Source organism: Tupaia chinensis, unplaced genomic scaffold (assembly GCF_000334495.1).
Source record: "Tupaia chinensis unplaced genomic scaffold, TupChi_1.0 Scaffold148874_1, whole genome shotgun sequence".
NCBI classification, from domain to species: Eukaryota; Metazoa; Chordata; class Mammalia; order Scandentia; family Tupaiidae; genus Tupaia; species Tupaia belangeri.
Genome location: NW_006208722.1, coordinates 1527026 through 1548738, shown reverse-complemented (window position 1 = coordinate 1548738; position 21713 = coordinate 1527026). Strand labels below are relative to the sequence as shown.

The following is a 21713-nucleotide window of genomic DNA, read 5'->3' as shown; positions in this document are numbered from 1 at the left end:
GGAAGAAAAGAGATTGATTGTCTCTGTCTCTCTCCCTGATGAGTGTACGCTCCCTATGGCAAAAACCTCTAGGGAAAAAAACAAAAACAAAAACAACTCACCAGGCCCAGTGCCCCTCATCTTTCGCATCAGAGTAAGTCTGGGAAGCTTGGAAACAACCTAGTGAGCCCGTCAGCGCGTCTGAGCTACCAGTCATCTTCCTCCGGCCTCAGGCCTTTCCCGCTCATTGCCGTCGGGAGCCAATCAGCGAGGCCGGCTTCAGACCTGGAGCCAATCAGCGACCTCAGCTCCATCCAGGCTCCTGCCCACAGCCTGAGAGGCAAGGCTGCGCCATGTTTCAAGGGCAGCGCGCTTGGTTTTGCCGCAGCGTCCACCCGGACCTGAAGCAGCTCTGGGGTAGGAAGTAGGGCGGAAGGGGTGGGTAAGGTGGTGTGGGGTGCTCCCTCCCCTCGCCAATGCCTTGGAGCCAGGGTGCCTGCTAGGCACACCCCATGTCCTTGCCTCCACAGCGGCTGAAGGAGGGACGGTCAGCGACCCGCCGACTGCCGACTTCCTGTTCAGCTGTGACGCTTCGCACCCGGACACGCTGAGGTATCTCAGGGCTTCCAGGCAGTGCCTCTTGTGTTAGGATGAGCCGGAGTTGAGGGTGGAGTTGCTGTTACTGATCAATATTGACGAAAGAGTGAGACTAGAGATGAACGCATTTTCAGTCCTAGATGTCTAGATGTTGAGGGGTCGGGAGAGTTGGGATATATAACCTTTCTTCATCTGAGTCCATCCCAAAGTCATGGCCGTCTACTTTGTCCCTGGGTCTCTTCCTGATATCCAGCCGTGTGTTTCCTGCTGTCTTGCAGCTCCACGGGGAGGCCCCTCATATTCAACCTGCCTCAGCCAAATCTTCTGATTACCCCTCATACCAACTCCAGGTCCTGTGTTGTCCAAGCGAAAACCTTCTTAGTCTCCTTTGAATAACAACCCCTACCCTCATTAATCACTGAGTGACCACATATCATTAATTGATCCCTATAATTGTTCTTCATCCTCACTGCCACTATTTTATTGTTGTATCAGCTTAGTTGTCTCCAAACCCAGACTACTGCAGAAACTTTTAAGAGGTTACTCTGCTTCAAATTGGACCCTTGTGATCCCCCTCCACATTGCTGTCAGATGTTTACAAAACAGATCTGATCTAGGCCCTACCATCCTCCTGCCCTGCTCTCCTCCAAATTTCCTACAGGTTGAGATTTTGGCTAGTGCCTACCTTGTTTATTTCCCAATTTATTGTGCCTTTACGCATCCATTTCCCTTCTCTTCCCTTCCCTTCCCTTCCCTTCCCTTCCCTTCCCTTCCCTTTCTTCTTCTCTTCCTTGCTTACCTTTTTACCCACCTAGAAAAGATACTGTCTTCTACTTGTAAAGTCTTCACTGACTGCATGCCCACTTTACCTCAGAATTAATGGACCCCTCTGTATAGCAGTGATTGTGAATAGAAGTCATAGGCTGCTGGCTCTCAGTCTACTGTAGATGTCCAGTAAACAGTACTTTAGGTCGAGTTTCTAAATTCATATAATCATTAACCAAGTCTCTAGAACTAAGATTTGCCTAGATTTAGGCCTCATAACTACTACTATCTTATGCTATGTGTTTCTTCTTCCTTGACAGAAAAAAAGGACCAGCATAAATGTATCCTTGGATGTAACCATCCTCAACTTCTAGTCATTTGCTCTTTTGTTTATTTCATAACTGAAAAGATTTTCTTTCTTTCTTTTAGGATATATCAAAGCCCTGACTACTTAGAAGACAATGCTACAGTTTTTCATGCCTACTATCTTGCTGCTGTAGCTAATGGTGAAGTAAAAAACTCAGTGGCTCTAGGTCATTTTATTCTTCCTCCCACATGCCTGCAAGAAGGTTAGCAAAGATCGTTCAACCAATCCCTGTTAAACAGCCAAATCCAATTTTATTGATCTTAGTTCTCAATAAAAGATTTTTGAATTTTGTATGATTTAATATAAATGCAAAAAGCATGGACTTTGGATCACATTGACTTGGGTATATATCCTGACTTTGTTTCACTGTTTATTTGCACATTTAGTGAGCTTCTCCTGTGTGCCAGCTTTCATCCCAGGTTCTGGGGATTCACTGATGATGAGACAGATGCAAATCTTGCCTTCACAGTGCTCACTGGCCATGATCTCAGGCTTACTAATTTTGTCATCTTAAACAAGATGCTTAACTGCTCCCATTTTGAGACTAGTGCAGTAATTCATTAAGGTATTTATGATGTGTGCTGGACATTTAATAAATATGTTCATGGCTAGTTTCTAATCTCTTTATTATTTTCCTGAAAAATTTCCCCTGATATTTAAAGACTGATTGGATAATAGGCCTATTTAATTAATTTACAATCATTCACTGTACATCAATATAGTATATAAAATGAGATTTTCCATCCAGTATACATTGTATATCAGCTCAATCAAGGATATTACCACACATGTTACCATCAACAAATAACTTTCTATTTCTTGTTTCTTATATATTTTGCTCTCCCCCCCCACCCCAATTCCCTACCTCTCACCCTCTGTCAACTCTCCCCTTCTCCCACATTGTCTCTGGCATGTACAGTTTTCCGTGCCCTTTTTTTTTTTCACATTTTATTGCATCACTTAAGATCTTAATTAATTTAAAGACTTTCACTAGCAAACACAACTAATATATACGTATTTATGAATGCATGTCTGACTTTAGGTGTAAACTTCACTGAGTAAAGTGAACATATTATAAAGTAGCATCTTGATTGGGCTATAGCTTACTGCAGTCATTAAATAGATAATAGATATTTCAATGCATTTTTAATGAAAAATATTTAGTTTTAATAGATCAAAATAAAAAGATATTAAGAGAAATTTGCTTAAAACTTAAAGCCAAGAAAAAGGTTAGAATTCAGTTCAAACAGTAGGTTGATGAACCTATCAACAGTTCAAGAGAAGACAGAAATCCTTAAATATGGAAAGCAAAGCATCAAAGAAAATCAGTAATGTTTTAGTCTAAAGTAAAAGAATTCTATTTCACTAGTTCAGACTCACATAATCTCTCTTCTATTGAATTTGCTGTGTTACTATTACTATGGTCTGATCTTTCCATTTAAACTCTGGAAGTTAACATTCAACTCCGCAATTGTCCCTACCATTAGGCTGGCCATTCTCTTGGTTGTTTCTTATACTCTTATTTTTGTGTGTCTGACTTTAGTTTTCTTGGTATAGCACTCTCTTCAGCACTTCTTCGAGAGCTGGTCTGGTGTTGGTAAATTCTTTCAGGTTTTGTTTATCTGAGAATATTTTTGTCTTTTTTTTCTCTATGAAAGATAATCTTGCCGGGTATAGTATTCTTGGTTGAAATTGTTTTTCACTTAACACTTTGAATATATTTTCCCATTCTTTCCTTGCTTGCATAGTTTCTTTTTCTTTTCTTTTTTTTTGGAGAGGTTTTTGCTATAGGGCGCATGCGCTTGCCAGACAGGCAGAGAGAGACAGAGACAGAAAGCGAGAAATCACACACACACACACACACACACACACACACACCCGCAGGGGGGATGGCCACGCCACAATCCCTTCTCCTCCATTCTCCTCTCGGGATCCTGAGCATGCACGCACATGCAGCCGGCGTGAGTTTTAAGCCACTGAGTCCAGGATGCGAACCATGGTCAACTGCGTAGGAGTCCAGCGACATAGCCATTACGCTAACTGCTGGTCCCTGCTTGCATAGTTTCTGATGAGAGGTATGGCATTAGCCTGATGGGATATCTTTTGAAAGTAACTTGACGTTTCTCTCTTGCCAAATTTAGTATCTTGTCTCTGTCTGTGGTTTTGGCTAATCTGGCTATGATGTGCCTTGGAGAAGATCTTCTTGTGTTGATTCTATGTGGGATCCTTTGTATTTCTTGGATCTGGATATTTGAATGCCTCTCAAGATTTGGAAAGTTTTCTTCCAGGATTTCAATGAATAAATTATCAATGCCTTTATTAGTTTCTTCACCTGGGATACCGATGATCCTGATGTTTGGGCATCTAATGGTATCTAGTAGTATTCATATGTTATTCTAATTTTGGGGGGTTATTTTCTCAGTCTTTTTGGTAAATTTTTTTAGGTCAGAGGTTCTATCTTCTACATCTGAAAATTGATCTCCTGCATAATCTAATCTGGTTTTGATATTTTCAAGGGAGGTTTCCATTTCCTGTATTACAGCCTTCATCTCTAACAATTCTGTTTGATTCTTTTTTATGATGTGTATCTTCTCTTTCAGATCATGCAAGAACTTCCTCATCTCCTGGAACTTGGTGTCTCTTCTGCATCTTCTGGAGTTCGTTGTCTCTATTCTCTTGCATCTGTGTTAGCTTTATGGCTATGAATATTTTAAATTCTTTATCTGACAATTCCATGTGTTCCCTTGTATTATTATTTTTATTTTTTTGGAGAGGTTTTTGCTATAGGGCACGTGCACTCGCCAGACAGAGAGAGACATAGAGACAGAAAGCAAGAAATCACCCCCCGGGGGGGATGGCCACACCACAATTTCTTCTCCTCCATTCTCCTCTCGGGATCTTGGGCACGCACGCACACGCGCCTGGCATGAGTTTTAAGCCCCCGAGTCCGGGACGCGAACCGCGGTCAACTATGTGGGAGTCCAGCGACATAGCCATTACATTAGCTGGTGGTTCCCCCCTTATATTATTTGTGGAGAAAGAGGAGTTACTCTTTTCCATTAGAGGAGAGATTTTTTTGTTTGTTTCTCATATTTCTTGTGCTTCTGTGGTGGTTTCTAGTCATCTGATAGACTATACATTTTTTCCTATTTTTTGGAGTTAAATCTGAGCAATCAGAGGAATGCAGAAGGAAGTGACTTACAGTCTGTGAACAGTACCATTTTTCTCCCTTTGCACAACTGACTCAATGAAAATCAAGGGTTAATGTTACCCTAAAAGTGTTCAGATATTTTGGGGCAGAGAGTCTTTGGTGGTTGAAATCCCTGAATGGGCTGTTCAGAACTCAGTTATACATGGATGCTAATTGGCTTATCCTGACTCCTGGCTAGACTGGGGAGCAGGAGGATGAAGTCTGGGCAGAGGGTCTTCAATGGTTGAAATGTCTGAATAAGGCTGCTCATAACTCAAATACACATGGCTGCTGATTGGCTTATCCTGACTCCTGGCTAGACTGGGAAGCAGGAGGGTGAGGTCTGGGCAGAGGGTCTTTGGTGGTTGAAATCTTCTGGATAAACTTTAAATATAACATCTTTGTAGGTCTTGTATTATTACTCAATTCTTGTTGTATACCTTGTCTATCCAATTAATATGTACCCATCTCAGAATGACAGATTAAGGCTGAGAACAGATTTCTATCGAGAAGAATACTAAAAACAAAAACAAAACAAAAAACTTGAAAAGTATTTCCATAGAAGAGCCTTTAGAAACCCGAGATTGGGTTTCTTCCATATTTGATATCCTGTCAAGACCTAGTTATAATTTATAACACTAAATTGTTCTACACAGTTATGCAAATAAATTAATGATGAGCTGAGTGAGAGAAATGATTTATCAAGAACTATGTGTGTCAATCAGTGAATCCCCACCTTTAAGGAGCTTATATTGTAGAATGATTATTTGACCTGATTTTAAATGATCATTCCTAATCTATCTTTAAGTTTAGCATCTTATATTAACATATATTTATATATATTATTTATTTTAGGTTTTTGTCATAGGGTGTATGTGCTCACTGGAGAGAGATAGAGAAGGAAAGTGAGAAATCATTCCCCCATCCCCCATGAGATGACCATGCTGGAATCCCTTCTCTTCTATTCTCCTCTCCAGATTTTGGGCATGCATGCACATGCACCTGGTATGATTTTCAAGTCTCTGAGTTGGGGACTTGAACTGGGATCAGCCATGTGGGAGTCCAGTGTCTTACCTACCACACCATCTGTTGGCTCCTGTATTTATATTTTTTAAAGTTTGTTTTAAATGAAGACATGCTCATTTTAAAAATTAAATGTATTTTTCTCCACCTAGAATAGTATTTAGTTCAGTGAAAATGTGAAATGTATGTGTGGGACACATGAATTTAAAATTTTCTAGTAACCACATTAAAGAATAAAGAAAATAAAAAGAAGTGAAATTAATTTTTAAAATATATTTTATTTAACCTAATATATTCAACCTATTGGTACTTCAATATATAATCATATAAAAATTATTGAGATACTTTCCTTTTTTTTATACTGTTTGAAATCCTGAGTTTATTATACACTTACAACACATCTCAGTTTGGTCTAGTTACACAAGTAGCTAATGGCTCTCAAGTTGGACTGCAAAAGTCTAGAGTAATGTTACTCTTTGTCCTCCAGTGGACTATTATGAAAACTTTTGAGATCATTGCATTAGGATGATGATATACTCAGTCCTTCAATATACTGACCACTATAGAATTCCTGCATTACCATGCCTACTGAGTATATTGTTTATCACCCTTATTTTAGCTAAGTAAATTCATTCTTAAGGTCCTCTGCTCTATAGATTCAGCAATTTTATACTTTTTGACTGGACATTGCCATTTAAAAAAAAAAAATTTATTTATTTATTTATTTAATTCCATTTGTTACTATTACTTTTCACTTTGACCAGACAGAGACACAGAGAGAGAGAGAGAAAGGGAAAGTGGGAAAGCAAGCCACCAGGTCCAGGACTCGAACCATAGTCAGCCATGTGGGAATCCAGTGCCTTTAACCACCTCGTCACCTGCCAGCTCCCATTGTCTTCTTTATTAATGCTTGACTTAATGGAGACACTGAGTGTAATTAAGGTATATATCCCAGCAGGAAAAGTCTACAATGATTTGAATAGTTCAGACCAGTTGGTTGTCTTGTGGTATGGTCCATATTCTGGGTTTGTATGATTGTTCACTCATAATTAGATTCAGATGAAGTATTTTGTTATAATTAAATAATGATTATCATAATGCATTAAATCATCTGTGGAGCTTGTTGAATGCAAATTCGTGAGCTATTCCACAATAATCTGACTCAATAGGAACCTGTAGTTTGACAAATACTTCAGGTGATTTTGATGAAAGTAGAATAATGCTGGTTTAGATATTTCAGACTTCAGGAAAAAGTTAGGAGAGTCTACAAAAATGTTAATGGTATTGGATTTGTTTTTCTCACCACAGAAATAAGAAGAAAAATTGGTAGCTTTATTTGGGAACAAGACCAACATTTTCTGATAGAAAATTTTGGAGAGGTTTTTGCTATAGGGCACGTGCACTCGCCAGACAGAGAGAGACATAGAGACAGAAAGCAAGAAATCACCCCCCGGGGGGATGGTCAATCCCTTTTCCTCCATTCTCCTCTCGGGATCTTGGGCACGCACGCACACGCGCCTGGCATGAGTTTTAAGCCACCGAGTCCGGGACGCGAACCGCGGTCAACTATGTGGGAGTCCAGCGACATAGCCATTACATTAGCTGGTGGTTCCCCCCTTATATTATTTGTGGAGAAAGAGGAGTTACTCTTTTCCATTAGAGGAGAGATTTTTTTGTTTGTTTCTCATATTTCTTGTGCTTCTGTGGTGGTTTCTAGTCATCTGATAGACTATACATTTTTTCCTATTTTTTGGAGTTAAATCTGAGCAATCAGAGGAATGCAGAAGGAAGTGACTTACAGTCTGTGAACAGTACCATTTTTCTCCCTTTGCACAACTGACTCAATGAAAATCAAGGGTTAATGTTACCCTAAAAGTGTTCAGATATTTTGGGGCAGAGAGTCTTTGGTGGTTGAAATCCCTGAATGGGCTGTTCAGAACTCAGTTATACATGGATGCTAATTGGCTTATCCTGACTCCTGGCTAGACTGGGAAGCAGGAGGGTGAGGTCTGGGCAGAGGGTCTTTGGTGGTTGAAATCTTCTGGATAAACTTTAAATATAACATCTTTGTAGGTCTTGTATTATTACTCAATTCTTGTTGTATACCTTGTCTATCCAATTAATATGTACCCATCTCAGAATGACAGATTAAGGCTGAGAACAGATTTCTATCGAGAAGAATACTAAAAACAAAAACAAAACAAAAAACTTGAAAAGTATTTCCATAGAAGAGCCTTTAGAAACCCGAGATTGGGTTTCTTCCATATTTGATATCCTGTCAAGACCTAGTTATAATTTATAACACTAAATTGTTCTACACAGTTATGCAAATAAATTAATGATGAGCTGAGTGAGAGAAATGATTTATCAAGAACTATGTGTGTCAATCAGTGAATCCCCACCTTTAAGGAGCTTATATTGTAGAATGATTATTTGACCTGATTTTAAATGATCATTCCTAATCTATCTTTAAGTTTAGCATCTTATATTAACATATATTTATATATATTATTTATTTTAGGTTTTTGTCATAGGGTGTATGTGCTCACTGGAGAGAGATAGAGAAGGAAAGTGAGAAATCATTCCCCCATCCCCCATGAGATGACCATGCTGGAATCCCTTCTCTTCTATTCTCCTCTCCAGATTTTGGGCATGCATGCACATGCACCTGGTATGATTTTCAAGTCTCTGAGTTGGGGACTTGAACTGGGATCAGCCATGTGGGAGTCCAGTGTCTTACCTACCACACCATCTGTTGGCTCCTGTATTTATATTTTTTAAAGTTTGTTTTAAATGAAGACATGCTCATTTTAAAAATTAAATGTATTTTTCTCCACCTAGAATAGTATTTAGTTCAGTGAAAATGTGAAATGTATGTGTGGGACACATGAATTTAAAATTTTCTAGTAACCACATTAAAGAATAAAGAAAATAAAAAGAAGTGAAATTAATTTTTAAAATATATTTTATTTAACCTAATATATTCAACCTATTGGTATTTCAATATATAATCATATAAAAATTATTGAGATACTTTCCTTTTTTTTATACTGTTTGAAATCCTGAGTTTATTATACACTTACAACACATCTCAGTTTGGTCTAGTTACACAAGTAGCTAATGGCTCTCAAGTTGGACTGCAAAAGTCTAGAGTAATGTTACTCTTTGTCCTCCAGTGGACTATTATGAAAACTTTTGAGATCATTGCATTAGGATGATGATATACTCAGTCCTTCAATATACTGACCACTATAGAATTCCTGCATTACCATGCCTACTGAGTATATTGTTTATCACCCTTATTTTAGCTAAGTAAATTCATTCTTAAGGTCCTCTGCTCTATAGATTCAGCAATTTTATACTTTTTGACTGGACATTGCCATTTTAAAAAAAAAAAGATTTATTTATTTATTTATTTAATTCCATTTGTTACTATTACTTTTCACTTTGACCAGACAGAGACACAGAGAGAGAGAGAGAAAGGGAAAGTGGGAAAGCAAGCCACCAGGTCCAGGACTCGAACCATAGTCAGCCATGTGGGAATCCAGTGCCTTTAACCACCTCGTCACCTGCCAGCTCCCATTGTCTTCTTTATTAATGCTTGACTTAATGGAGACACTGAGTGTAATTAAGGTATATATCCCAGCAGGAAAAGTCTACAATGATTTGAATAGTTCAGACCAGTTGGTTGTCTTGTGGTATGGTCCATATTCTGGGTTTGTATGATTGTTCACTCATAATTAGATTCAGATGAAGTATTTTGTTATAATTAAATAACGATTATCATAATGCATTAAATCATCTGTGGAGCTTGTTGAATGCAAATTCGTGAGCTATTCCACAATAATCTGACTCAATAGGAACCTGTAGTTTGACAAATACTTCAGGTGATTTTGATGAAAGTAGAATAATGCTGGTTTAGATATTTCAGACTTCAGGAAAAAGTTAGGAGAGTCTACAAAAATGTTAATGGTATTGGATTTGTTTTTCTCACCACAGAAATAAGAAGAAAAATTGGTAGCTTTATTTGGGAACAAGACCAACATTTTCTGATAGAAAAGGTAAGAATAAATTAAGAAGATACAGTTACAAAATTTTCTGAAAGCAGTGTAATCCTAAACATATTTATTTATTACATGTTAACATCATGATTAAGAAGAAAAAAATTTTTTAGATGTTTTTGCCATAGAGCATGTTCACTCTCTGGAGAGAGTCAGAGAGAGATATAAAGAGAGGGAAAGTGAGAATCACCCCGTTGGGGGATGGCCAAGCTACAATCCCTTCTTCTCCTCTCTTTGGACATGCACGTGTGCACACACACACACAGCTAGCGTGTTTTTCAGGTCACTGGCTCTAGGACCCAAACTGTGGAATCGGCCATGTGAGATCTAGCACCTTAACTATCATGCCACCTTTTGGCCCCATGTTAAAAAATTGAAGGGACATGCTTTTATTCCATATTTTTTGGCTTGACATTGTTTTTATAGTAGCACATTAGTGAAAACGAAATATATTTGTATAAATAGAATTATTCACATAATAAATTTTAAAATTTGCTCTGTCAGCAATATTAAGTTATAACAAACCTCAGTGGCATAAGCAGGACAGCACTTAATGCACTGCTGGAAGTCATATGGCCAACCACAGGTTTGGGTCCCTAGCTGACCTGCTACACATACTGAGTATACATAACACTCAAGATCCTGACTAGCTGGAGGACTAGGGAAAGGGGATTGCAATGTGATGAGACCCTGTCCAGGGTGTGCCTGTCTCGCTCGTTCTCTCTCTCTCTCTCTTATGTGCACACACTTTTTTCTCATGAAGTAAATAAAATACATGAAACAAAAGTAATAGGTTCATGATATTTACCAGTTTTTACCCCAATGTAGATTTTGATTGATTTAATTCTGTGCTATGCTATTTTTAAGTGTTTTAATTAACACTCTTCAATAAATATGTATAATATTGAGGTGGGGGTAGAGATAGAATTTCAGAGATTAAAAATTGTAAGCTAAGGCCTTCTGGTTGGGCGGCTGATGGGTGACATTTTTTTGGGCTCCTGGAACCCTCTGCCCCTGGGATGTGCCTCCCAGTCGGTTAGCTAGCACAATGTGTGGCACTGGCGGTCAGCAGGAGTCTCTCCCTGCACACATCTGCCTCGGAGACCTCCATAACGACACCTTCAATGAACTAGTGGAAAGCAACACCAGCGGAAAGTTGTATGTAAGAATGATGACAACTGGCTGTGACTCACCTGTTCCTGCTAGGGAATGCTGACTTGCATTGGGATTGGGGTTGTCTGTAACAAACGGAAGAACCTAGTGGTGGCAGTGAGCCCCGAGGGCTGGTTTCGCCTGTTTGTCCTGACACCTGTCAAGGTCCTGGATACCTCTGGGCACCACGTGGCACTGGTGGGAGAGGAGCAGCATCAGGTCTTCAAGCAGCACATCCCTGCCAACACCCAGGTCATGTTGATCAGTGACATCGGTGGGCATGGCCTCCAGCAGGCAGTGGGCACTGGAGCCCATCCCAGGGGCTGGGGCAGAGAGAGTTTGTGTCCTTCTGGCATTTGTTGTGACTCGGAGTAGAGAGTCTGAGCTCTGCTGTCGCTGTGATAAGCCAGCTGTGGGATTACAGTAAAACAGGAAAATTGCTGCCCTCTCAGACCTTTCCAGGGAGAGAAAGGAAAGAAACAGAAGATACTCCGTAAGAGAATTGAATAGCGCATGAGAAAGTAACAGGAAATAAATCGCAGGAAGGGCTAGAGCACATCCAGGTAGAGGTAGCAGTTTTAAAAGGAGTTGTCAAAGAAGCTGTCACTAAGAAGTTGACACTTAGTAAAAAACTGAAGGTGGCCAGAGAGTGAACCACATGGCAAGGGGGGAAGGGGAGAAGTTTATGGAAAATACATATTATGAAAAAAATTGTATAGATTAAAAAAATTGCACCAAAATAATAAACCATACCTTAAAAAAATTTTGTAAGCTAGGTGGGACCCCAACAGATGTCATTATAGAAAGGATACGTTCTGGACAGCACTATCACAGAGCCTAGCTCACCTAATTCTACCGATGACTCAGTTTTGAAGGGTGTCTCATTCTGGAAAGTGAATCATGTAATAAGAGTACCTCAAATCCTGACTTGTCCTTCCACTTTAGATGAGAATCCTGATCAGGCAGCTCGAGACCCAGGTGACTTTAAGCAAGAAGATGGAGCCAGTACAGACATCCTCCCCTGTTCAATCTGTTTAAATAATGCTTTTTACTCACCTTCCCCTCTCCTAGAACATTTTAATATTTTGCCACTTATGTTTTTCTATTATTGTACTTGAATCAATACTTTAGCCATAGTTTAGTAGGTTGTACCAAAATTTTTAACAGAACCAAAGAAAATCCAATTCCATTTAGGCTATCTTTCACTTGAAAATACTGACTGAACTTGAGTTAAAATTTGTATAACTTGGAATGAAACAGTCTTAATAACATGAAGTCATTGGCATATTAAAAATTTCCTAATATTCTCTCTAAGTGTATTTTATAAAAATGCTATAAAAATTCCACAATGTCTCTAAAATAAGTGTGGGAAAGTGTTTTTGTTCATTATATTTCACTAGAAAAATGGTTACAGATTTTTACCTCATGCTTTTGTGTCCTGTGTAACTAAATCTTTGCTTCATATACAAATGTCCTGGCTCCTGAGCTATTCATTTTCTGCTGGAATAATGTACCCTTTCAATTTAATGAGTAACCTTGTATATATGTGCATTGTTTGACAGACAGCAATAATGATAATATAACCTACTATGTGCAAAAATATGTATAATATTGAAAACTGGTGTTTTATACCCTTTGCCATACTTCTTCAAATTTAGTTGTGCTTTTGACTTACTTCAAAATCTTTATGCAAGGGACCAGCAGATGGTGTAATGGTTACATCATTGAACTCACATGTAGTCAACTGCAGTTCCAGGCCTGGATCTTGTGGCTTAAAGCTCATGCTGGTTGCATGTGTGTGCTTGCCTAAAATCCTGAGAGGAGACTGGAGAAGAAGGGATGCCATATGGCTATCCCCGCTGGGGGATGATTTCTCGCTTTCTGTCTCTTTGAGCCCTATAGCAAAAACCTCTTTTAAAAATCTTTATGCAACAGCCAAATTTGGGATAATTTGAGCATTAAAAAGAATAATGACAGTAAGGGGTTATAATACATTAAATGAAAAAAAATTCCATGAGTCCATAGTAATTCTTCAAAAGCATAAAAAAAAGAAAAAAAAAAAAAGGAAGCACAAAAGAAAAAAGAAAGAGAGGGTGGGGTAGGGAAATTTTTCTTTACAGAAGAATAACAGTGAATAAATATAGGAAAGGGCCAGCTCCGTGACCTTGGAATTAACACAGCTGGATCCCACATGGTGGACCACAGGGTTGGAGCCCCAAACCCAACGGCTTGAAAAACACGCCAGGAGAGGGTGAGTATATGCATGTGTGCTCAGGATCCCTAAAGGAGGAAGATTTGGAAGAGAAAGGATTGTGGCATGACTATAGGCATTCTCTCTCTCTCTCTTTCTGTCTCTGGTGAGTACGCATGTTCTCTGGAAAAAAAAAACTACACACACACACGTATAATAATAGAACAGAAAAATCCCCATTTTACAGCCACCAATATAATAATTGATTTAGGCAAGGGTCATTTATGGACCATGATCTCAAGTTATTGCCCACAGATAACATTAATTACAAAGGTAAACAATCATACTTTTACAATAGAGAGTTCTGGCTGACACCAGCTTACCCAACTGCTTGAATTTAGCATCAGCAAAATTGAGACAACCTCATTATGTTCAACCTGCTGTGATAAATAACTAGTCTTTCGGAACCTCTTCAAGAATACAAGTCAAGAGCTAGCAGTTAGCGTAATGGCTATGGCGCTGGACTCCCATGTATTCGACCGCAGTTCGCATCCCGGACCCGGTGGCTTAAAACTCACGCCAGACGCATATGTGTGCGTGCCCAAGATCCCAAGAGAACGGAGGAGAAGGGATTGCAGCGTGGCCATCCCCCCTGGGGGGTGATTTCTCGCTTTCCGTCTCTCTGTCTCTGTCTGTCTGGCGAGCGCACGCGCCCTATAGCCAAAACCTCTCCAAGAAAAAAAAAAAAAGAAAGAAAAAAAAGTCAAGTGGGGACCAGCAGATGGTGTAATGGCTACATCGCTAGACTCTCATGTAGTTGACCGCAGTTTGAGTCCCGGACCCAGTGGCTTAAACTCATGTCGGGCACATGTGCGTGAGTACCCAAGATCCTGAGAGGAGAATGGAGGAGAAGGGACTGCAGCATGGCCATTCCTTCTGGGGGGCGATTTCTCACTTTCTGTCTCTCTGGTGAGCACATGCGCCCTATAGCAAAAACCTCTAAAAAAAAAAAAAGAAAGAAAGGAAAAAAGAAAAAAAAAAAGGCAAGTGGACTGTTCTAGATTAAGAGACATAACAACCAAGTATGATGTATAAACCTGACTGGGTTCTGGACTTTTCCTTTTTAACCAAATAAATAAATAAATAAGATATAAAAGGCATTTTGTGGGAAATTTAATGATAGGCTGTATAGTAGGGGATATTGAATTAATGATTATAGACACTGATTACAGTGTCTATGCCCAGCCTGTTAAGGTTGTTCCAGAATCTGAATGTTGGTCTCTCACATTGCCCCAGCAATTGCCTGTGCAATAGTACCCTACTGCTTGTGCCACTGTGGCTGGGCTAATTTGTTTTTCCTCCCAATATGTCATCATCTGAAAACAATATAGTTCTTTCAGTATCTTTGGCTAGGAGCTAATAGTTTGTTGTTCTAAGGATCAAAATATCTAATGTTTGACTTGTCATAATGTTTCCAGGGACATCTGTGATAAGAGAATGGTTGTTATTTGATAATAATGGTTGAGTATGTTAGAACTTTATGATATGGTTTAAAAGGACCTTAAAGATCATTAATAATATTGTTGAGTTTTATAAATGAGAAAACAACCGTAAAGAAAAGGTCAGGGTCAGGGTCAGGGTCATTGGTATGCTGATTTTTAAAATGTGGTTTCTTTTGCTATCCACAGCATGATGAAGTAGCACCAAATGAGGTAAAAACCCTTAGGGAAAGCAGAGAAATAGAAACAGAGCACAAAAAGGAATTATCCAAAAGGTATTGAATTAATATACTTCATTGTTATTAAATTCAAGGTAGACATCTTTGAATATACATTATATGCTTATCTCATTTAATTTTTTTTTTTTTTAGAGAATTTTGCTCTAGGGTGTGTGTGCACACTAGAGAGACAGAGAGACAGAAAGCAAGAAGTAACCCCTTCCCCCAGGAAGATGGCCATGCCACAATCCCTTCTCCTCCATTCTCTTGGGATCTTGGGCACACATGCACATGTGCCTATTGTGAGTTTTAAGTCGCTGGGTCTGGGACTTGAACTACACGTTTGACTATGTAGGTGTCCAGTGATGTAACCATTATGCCATCTGCTGGTCCCATCTCATTTAATTTTCAGTTTTTCTCTGAGATCAATATTACCAATATCACCATTCACATTTTACAGGAAAAAAAATATCTAGGATTAGGAAAGATATATTAGTTTCCCCAAAGTCATAAAAGTTTTATTAAGTTGGGGAAAAGCAAGGTTTGAACTGGGTCAATCTAATTCCAGAGCCCATGCATTTAACTGTTGTGCTCAACTATCCTTACAGAAAAGAGAGAGGATTTGATGTATGTTATGAGAACAGTTTTTTTTTTTTTTAATTTTATTGGGGTTTGTTTTTTGAGAGATTTTTGCTATAGGGCACATGTGCTCACCAGAAAGACAGAGAGAGACAGAGACAGAAAGCGAGAAATCACCCCCCAGGGGGGATGGCCACGCCGCAATCCCTTCTCCACTCTCCTCTCCAGATCTTGGGCACACATGCAAACACGCTTGGCATGAGTTTTTAGTCATCAGGTCGATGGAGGACTTGAGCCATGGTAAACTACGTGGGAGTCCAGCAACGTAACCATTATGCCATCTGCTGATCCCTTAAATATATATTTTAAATAGGAAAGAGTATGCACTAAAGATTACCAGTAATTTTATTAGGATCGAAAGTTAGGGTTATTTACCCTCTCCTTTCCATATAGTTTGTAATATAGTTACTTTGATCTTAAAAATTAAAGGCTTTCCTTGGAACCAGCAGTTAGCGTAATGGCTATGTCGCTGGACCCCCACATAGTCGACCGCGGTTCATGTCCCAGACCCGGTGGCTTAAAACTCTCACTTTCTGTCTCTCTGTCTCTCTCTGTCTATCTGGCGAGCGCACGCGCCTTATAGCGAAAACCTCTCCAAAAAAATTAATTAATTAATTAAGGGCTTTCCCCATAGCCTAGTGGTTAAGGAGGCCAGATCCTACATGGCCAAACATATGGTTTGAATCTTATCCCCAAAGGCTTGAAAAACTCTAGGTTGTGTGTGTGTGCCCAACAGCCTGACAGGATGGAGAAATAGAGAAGAGATTGCAGCATGACCTCGCCCCTTTGGGGACTGTTTTCTTCTCTCTCTGTGTCTCTCTGTCTCTGATGAGTACATTCTCTGGCAAATTGTAAAAAAAAGAAGAAACCAAATTTTTAAAAAGCAAACAAGGGGCCAGCAGATGATGTAGTAATTATGTTGCTGGACTCCCACATGGCTGACCACGATTCGAGTCCTCCGTTTAGTAACTAGTAATCATGCCAGGTATAATGTATGAGTGTGCTCAAGGTCCCTGGAGGAGAGTTGAGAAATAGGGATTGGGGTGTTTCCAGTCCCCCTGGGCAGTGATTTCTCACTTTCCCTCTCACTGTCTCTGTCTCTTTTTCTCAGGTGAGTGCAGGTGCTCTAAGACCAAACCGTGTGTAAAAAAAAAAAAAAAAAAAAAAAAAAAAAAAGGGCAAACAAACAAGGACTTGCCATTGTGTTAGGTCAATTTATGAGAGGTCCTGTCATTGTAGACTTATAAGTGATCTAGTCCTAATTCCATGTTTTCCAATTCAGTGGTATCCAAATATTTCTAGGGAATATTAGTTTTTCAAAAGTCCGGTATTTAGCTACTGAAATAAAAATGATCAGGTCCAGCCCATGGTGTGGGTTAAGGTGGCTGGATCCCTTGGGACCAGCAGGTGGCGTGGTGGTTAAGGCACTGGATACTCCCACATGGCCAACCACAAAATAAATAAATAAATAAATAAATAAATAAATAAATAAATAAATAAATAAAATAAAATAAATAATTAAAAAAAAAAGGTGGCTGGATCCCACATGGCTGACTGTACAATTCAAGTCCTGGACCCAGCAACTTTGTGTGCATGTATGCATGCCCAAAATCCCAAAAGGAGAGAGAAGTGGAGGAGCAGGGATTGTGGTGTGACCATGCTCCATCGAGGGTACTTTCTTGCTTTCTCTTTCTTCTCCCTTTCTCTCTCTCTCTCTAACTCTCATGAGTGCACACACCTTCTGGCAAAATTTTTTAAAAAGGTAAGTTCAAATAGTTGTCTTTCTTCAATGTAAAAATTAGTAGTAACTTACTTTATATAATTTTTTTCAGTTTTAAGATCTTTTCCAACAAAGGCTAATTTTCTTGCTATTCAAAGAGTTCTAGAAAAAATATGTCGAATCCAGTAATAACAACAAAAATGGACAAAGGATGTGAATAAATGTTAGATAGTTATCTGCCTAGAGCCTTTTCTTTGTGGAACCACCAGAGGGTGCAGTGTGGACATAGATAATATATATTCTCAACCTACCCTGAAGCATTTGTTTTGTTGGCACAATACTGGTGAATATTAAACATTTACTAAGTGATGAACTATTATTGTACACTTGCTAAATATAAGGAACTTGTGAGCTAAGCAGTTCACAATATTTCATTTAACTCTCACAATTTTATGAAATAAATACTACCAGCCCCCATTTAATTGAAGAATGTTTCAGAAAGCTAAATCATTTATCCAGTATTATCACAGAAATGGAACTGATTTTGAAACCCAGTCTAGTTGATTCAGAGTCCAGATTTTCAACCACTGTTCTGTTTTCTCAAAATCATCTGAGAATTGGATGAATTTTAATTTTAATTTTTAAAAATTATTATTACGAAGGTAATTTTTCAAAATGGAAAATACAGAAAAGAATACAAATTTAAATTACAGCAACCACATCAGTTAGTGCTAACACCATCAACTTTATTACATTTCTCACCAGTTTTATGCAGATATATGCATTTAATAGAGTTGAGTTCATACTGCATATATGGTCTATCTCTTGATTTTACATTTAATATTCTATGAACAGTTTCTCCTGTTGAAAAAATCTTACTTGATATTATGACGTGTAGTGGCTGCACACGGTATTTCATCTTGGTTGCTTATTTTCATGAGAGAGAGAGACAGAGAGAAGTATTTTTGTCAGAATCAAACCATATCCTGATCCTCTGTCCCGTCCAGCCTCCTAATCAGCTAGGTCTATAGGCATGTACACCTTGTCTGTTTTGGTTATGCCTGGAACCCAACCCAGGTCCAGCATGCAGTCTTAGCCATGGCTCAGTGGCACCCTCTTTCTTGTACTGCCACTGCAGGGCATATTATTTCATTGTTTATGATTTGTTTATTCTTATCACACTTTCATAAACTTTTCTTTTTTTCCAATTTGTCAGAGGACACATATACTCACCCAGGAGAGACAGAGAAAGAAAGAGATAGAAAGTGAAAAATCACTCTCCGTGGGCCGTAGTCACACCACAATCCCGTGTCCTCCATTCTTCTTTCAGGAGTTTGGACACGAATGCACACATGACTGCATGCTTCTTAGGCCGCTGTGTCTGGGACTCAAACCACACTGTAGGCCATGCGGGATCTATCTGCTGTACCCACCATGCCATGGGCTGGCCCAAAGGTGAGATAAACAGAGGAAATTGCTTTAAAGAAATTAAAGTGGCGTGGTGGTTAAGGTGCTGGACTCCCACATGGCTCCTCTCTTTTTCTTTCTCTCTGTATGTGTGTGTGTGTCTCTCACTGATCAAATTGAAGAAGAATAATGAATAAAGTTAAATAATTATTTTTAAAAAGAAATTAAAAAGTCTTCACTATCAGTGTAATTTTGGATTTTTAGGAAAATTAATTAAATTTTTTTTAAATTTTGCTATATATACAGTGCATGTGCTAACCAGAGAGAGACAAAGGTGGGGAGAGATAGGGAGAGAGAGAGAGAGAAAATGAGAAATCACCCCCCAGTTGGAATAGTCACACCACATCCCTTCTCCTCCCTTCTCCTCCTTTCTCCTCTTGGAATTTTGGGCACACACGCATGCAGCTGGTATATGTTTAAACCTTCAGGTCCAAGACTAAGACAGTGCCATGTGGCTGTGTGTGATCTAGCATCTTAACCTCTGCACCACCTGCTGGCCCTAAATTTAATTTTTTAAATTGAGATTTTCATTTTCATACAATTGTATTATTGGTTATATGTAGCCTAAGAATAGTAAACATTGTTATTTGGCACAGTTACAAAAAGGGTATTTTAGGAGCCAGCCAGTGGCATGGTGCTTAAGGCAGCTGGATCCCACATGGCTGACTACACAGTTCAAATTCTGGATCCAGCAGCTTGAAAAATATGCTGGCTGTGTGTGCATGAGTGCCCAAAATCTCGACAGGAGGAAGAAATTAAGAAGGGATTGCAGCATGACCATGCCATATGGGGAATGATTTCTCGCTCACCCTCCCCAGATCTCTCTCTGTGTTCCCATGGCAAAATTTAAAAAAGAAAGAAAGAAAGAAGAAAGAAAGAAAGAAAGAAAGAAAGAAAGAAAGAAAGAAAACAGGCTATTTTAATTGAGAACATTTTAGCATTTTAAAACTTAAAATATAATTGATTGTACCATACAGTCACACAAAGCATAATTTAGAGTATATTTTAGATTTTTTTTTTTTTTAAACTCAAAAGTCATTTCAAGAGTCCAGAAGATGTAGCAGTTACATCGCTGGACTCCTATATGGTTAACAGTGATTCAAATCCCAGATTCAGTGGCTTGAAACTCACTGTGTGTGTTAAAAATGTTTTCACTGATATAAACTCGTATTTTAATTCCTTTTTTTCACAAACTTTTTTCATAAGTCTCCTTATGTTTTTGCTTCAAATATAGCTATCATATATGCCTATCTGTATCACATCATACATATGTATCATATAGATATAGACAAGGTAGATATGATACGTAGTATACCATAAAAAGTAAACCTCAGGGATGGCAGGTGGCGTGGTGGTTAAAGGCGTTGGAGTCCCACATGGCTGACCACAGTTCAGACCTGGCAGCTTGCTTTCGCCCCTTCCCTTGCTCTCTCTCTGTGTCTCACTCGGGTCAAATTTAAAAATAATAATAATAACAATAATGATAAATAAAATAAAGGAAATAATTTTTAAAAATTTTATTGTACAATACATCATGTTTTTTTAGACATTGCTTTTTATTTGTTGTGTTATAGTATGGGAAAAAATGTATTATTTAGAAAGCCTCTATTATCTCAATAAGTATTTTTAAAGAATTATTTTATTTTACTTTATTTATTTTAATTTGACCAGAGAGGAACAAAGTGAAAGAAAGAGCAAGGGAAAGTGAGAAAGCAAGCTGCCAGGTCTGGGACTCCCACATGGTTGGCCATGTGGGAGTCCAGCACCTTAACCACCACACCACCTGCCAGCTCCCTCTCAATAAGTATTTGTTTTGTGAAGTGGCCAAAAACCCTCAAAATATTTATCAAATTACTGGGATGTCATGACCTAATTTTCTGTGCAAAAATGTATCATGCCTTTTCCGATGACCCGGTACATGAGTCCTTGTATTCCTTAGAAATACAAAAGAAGTTTGTGTTAACATTTTCACCCATTAAAACTGAAATCTGATCAAAGGGCAATTAAGTTTCTATATATATTAACTTTAAATAAGATCTCATTTATAAAAACAAGTCCAAAAACTGTGAACGTGACTTTCTGTATGTTCAACTTTACAGCACAGAAAAGAGTTTTATAAGGACTCCAGTTATAGAAAAACAGATGTACTTGCCTCTTCAGAACTACCCAGTGAACAACATGGTAACAGGTAATTTAAAATAAAATTTAGAGTAAACCCATGCAGGGAAGAAACGAGAATATCATATAGAATAAATTTGTTGTACTTTATATACCTAGCAAGCAAAGCCCCATCTATTAAAAATGATAATGCAGGATATATCATTTATATACTGAATAAATTATCCCGCAGAATTGACCCAAGCATAGGCCTCATGTTTTTGTGCTGAAATGGTCATCTCCACCTACATAGGGTGAGCATGTGTTGAGACAGTCCCAATTTATGCCTTTTGGCCCAACATCAGATTTTACTCTCAAATGTCTCTGTTTGGAAGATAAATATATAAGACTTGTAAGACTTATTATGTAAATAGACTATATAAGACAACCTTTCCAGGACCAGATGGTGAAATGGTTATGTCACTCCCATGAAGTTGACCACTGTTTGAGATCGGGACCCCACAGCTTAAAACTCATGCTGGGTGGGACCAGCAGTCGGTGTAATGGCTATGTCGCTGGACTCCCATGTAGTTGACTGTGATTTGAGTCCCGGACCTGGTGGCTTAAACTCATGCCAGGTGCATGTGCGTGTGTGCCCAAGATCCTGAGAGGAGAATGGAGGAGAAGGGATTGTAGCATGGCCATCCTCCTGGGGGGGTGATTTCTCGCTTTCTGTCTCTCTATCTCT

General features: G+C 38.8%; 1 protein-coding gene across 1 annotated transcript in view; it reads left to right on the top strand.

Moving 5' to 3' along the window:
• The first annotated feature begins 278 nt into the window (after window positions 1-278).
• Window positions 279-21713, top strand: part of TERB2 (telomere repeat binding bouquet formation protein 2) — a 31252-nt gene continuing 9817 nt past the window's right edge. Inside the window, exons 1-6 of the mRNA XM_006170737.3 lie at window positions 279-396; window positions 510-591; window positions 1771-1910; window positions 9921-9982; window positions 15014-15099; window positions 20968-21056. Of these exons, the coding sequence (XP_006170799.1) occupies window positions 333-396; window positions 510-591; window positions 1771-1910; window positions 9921-9982; window positions 15014-15099; window positions 20968-21056 (523 nt within the window). The 5' untranslated portion in view covers window positions 279-332. The remainder of the gene's footprint in view (window positions 397-509; window positions 592-1770; window positions 1911-9920; window positions 9983-15013; window positions 15100-20967; window positions 21057-21713) is intronic.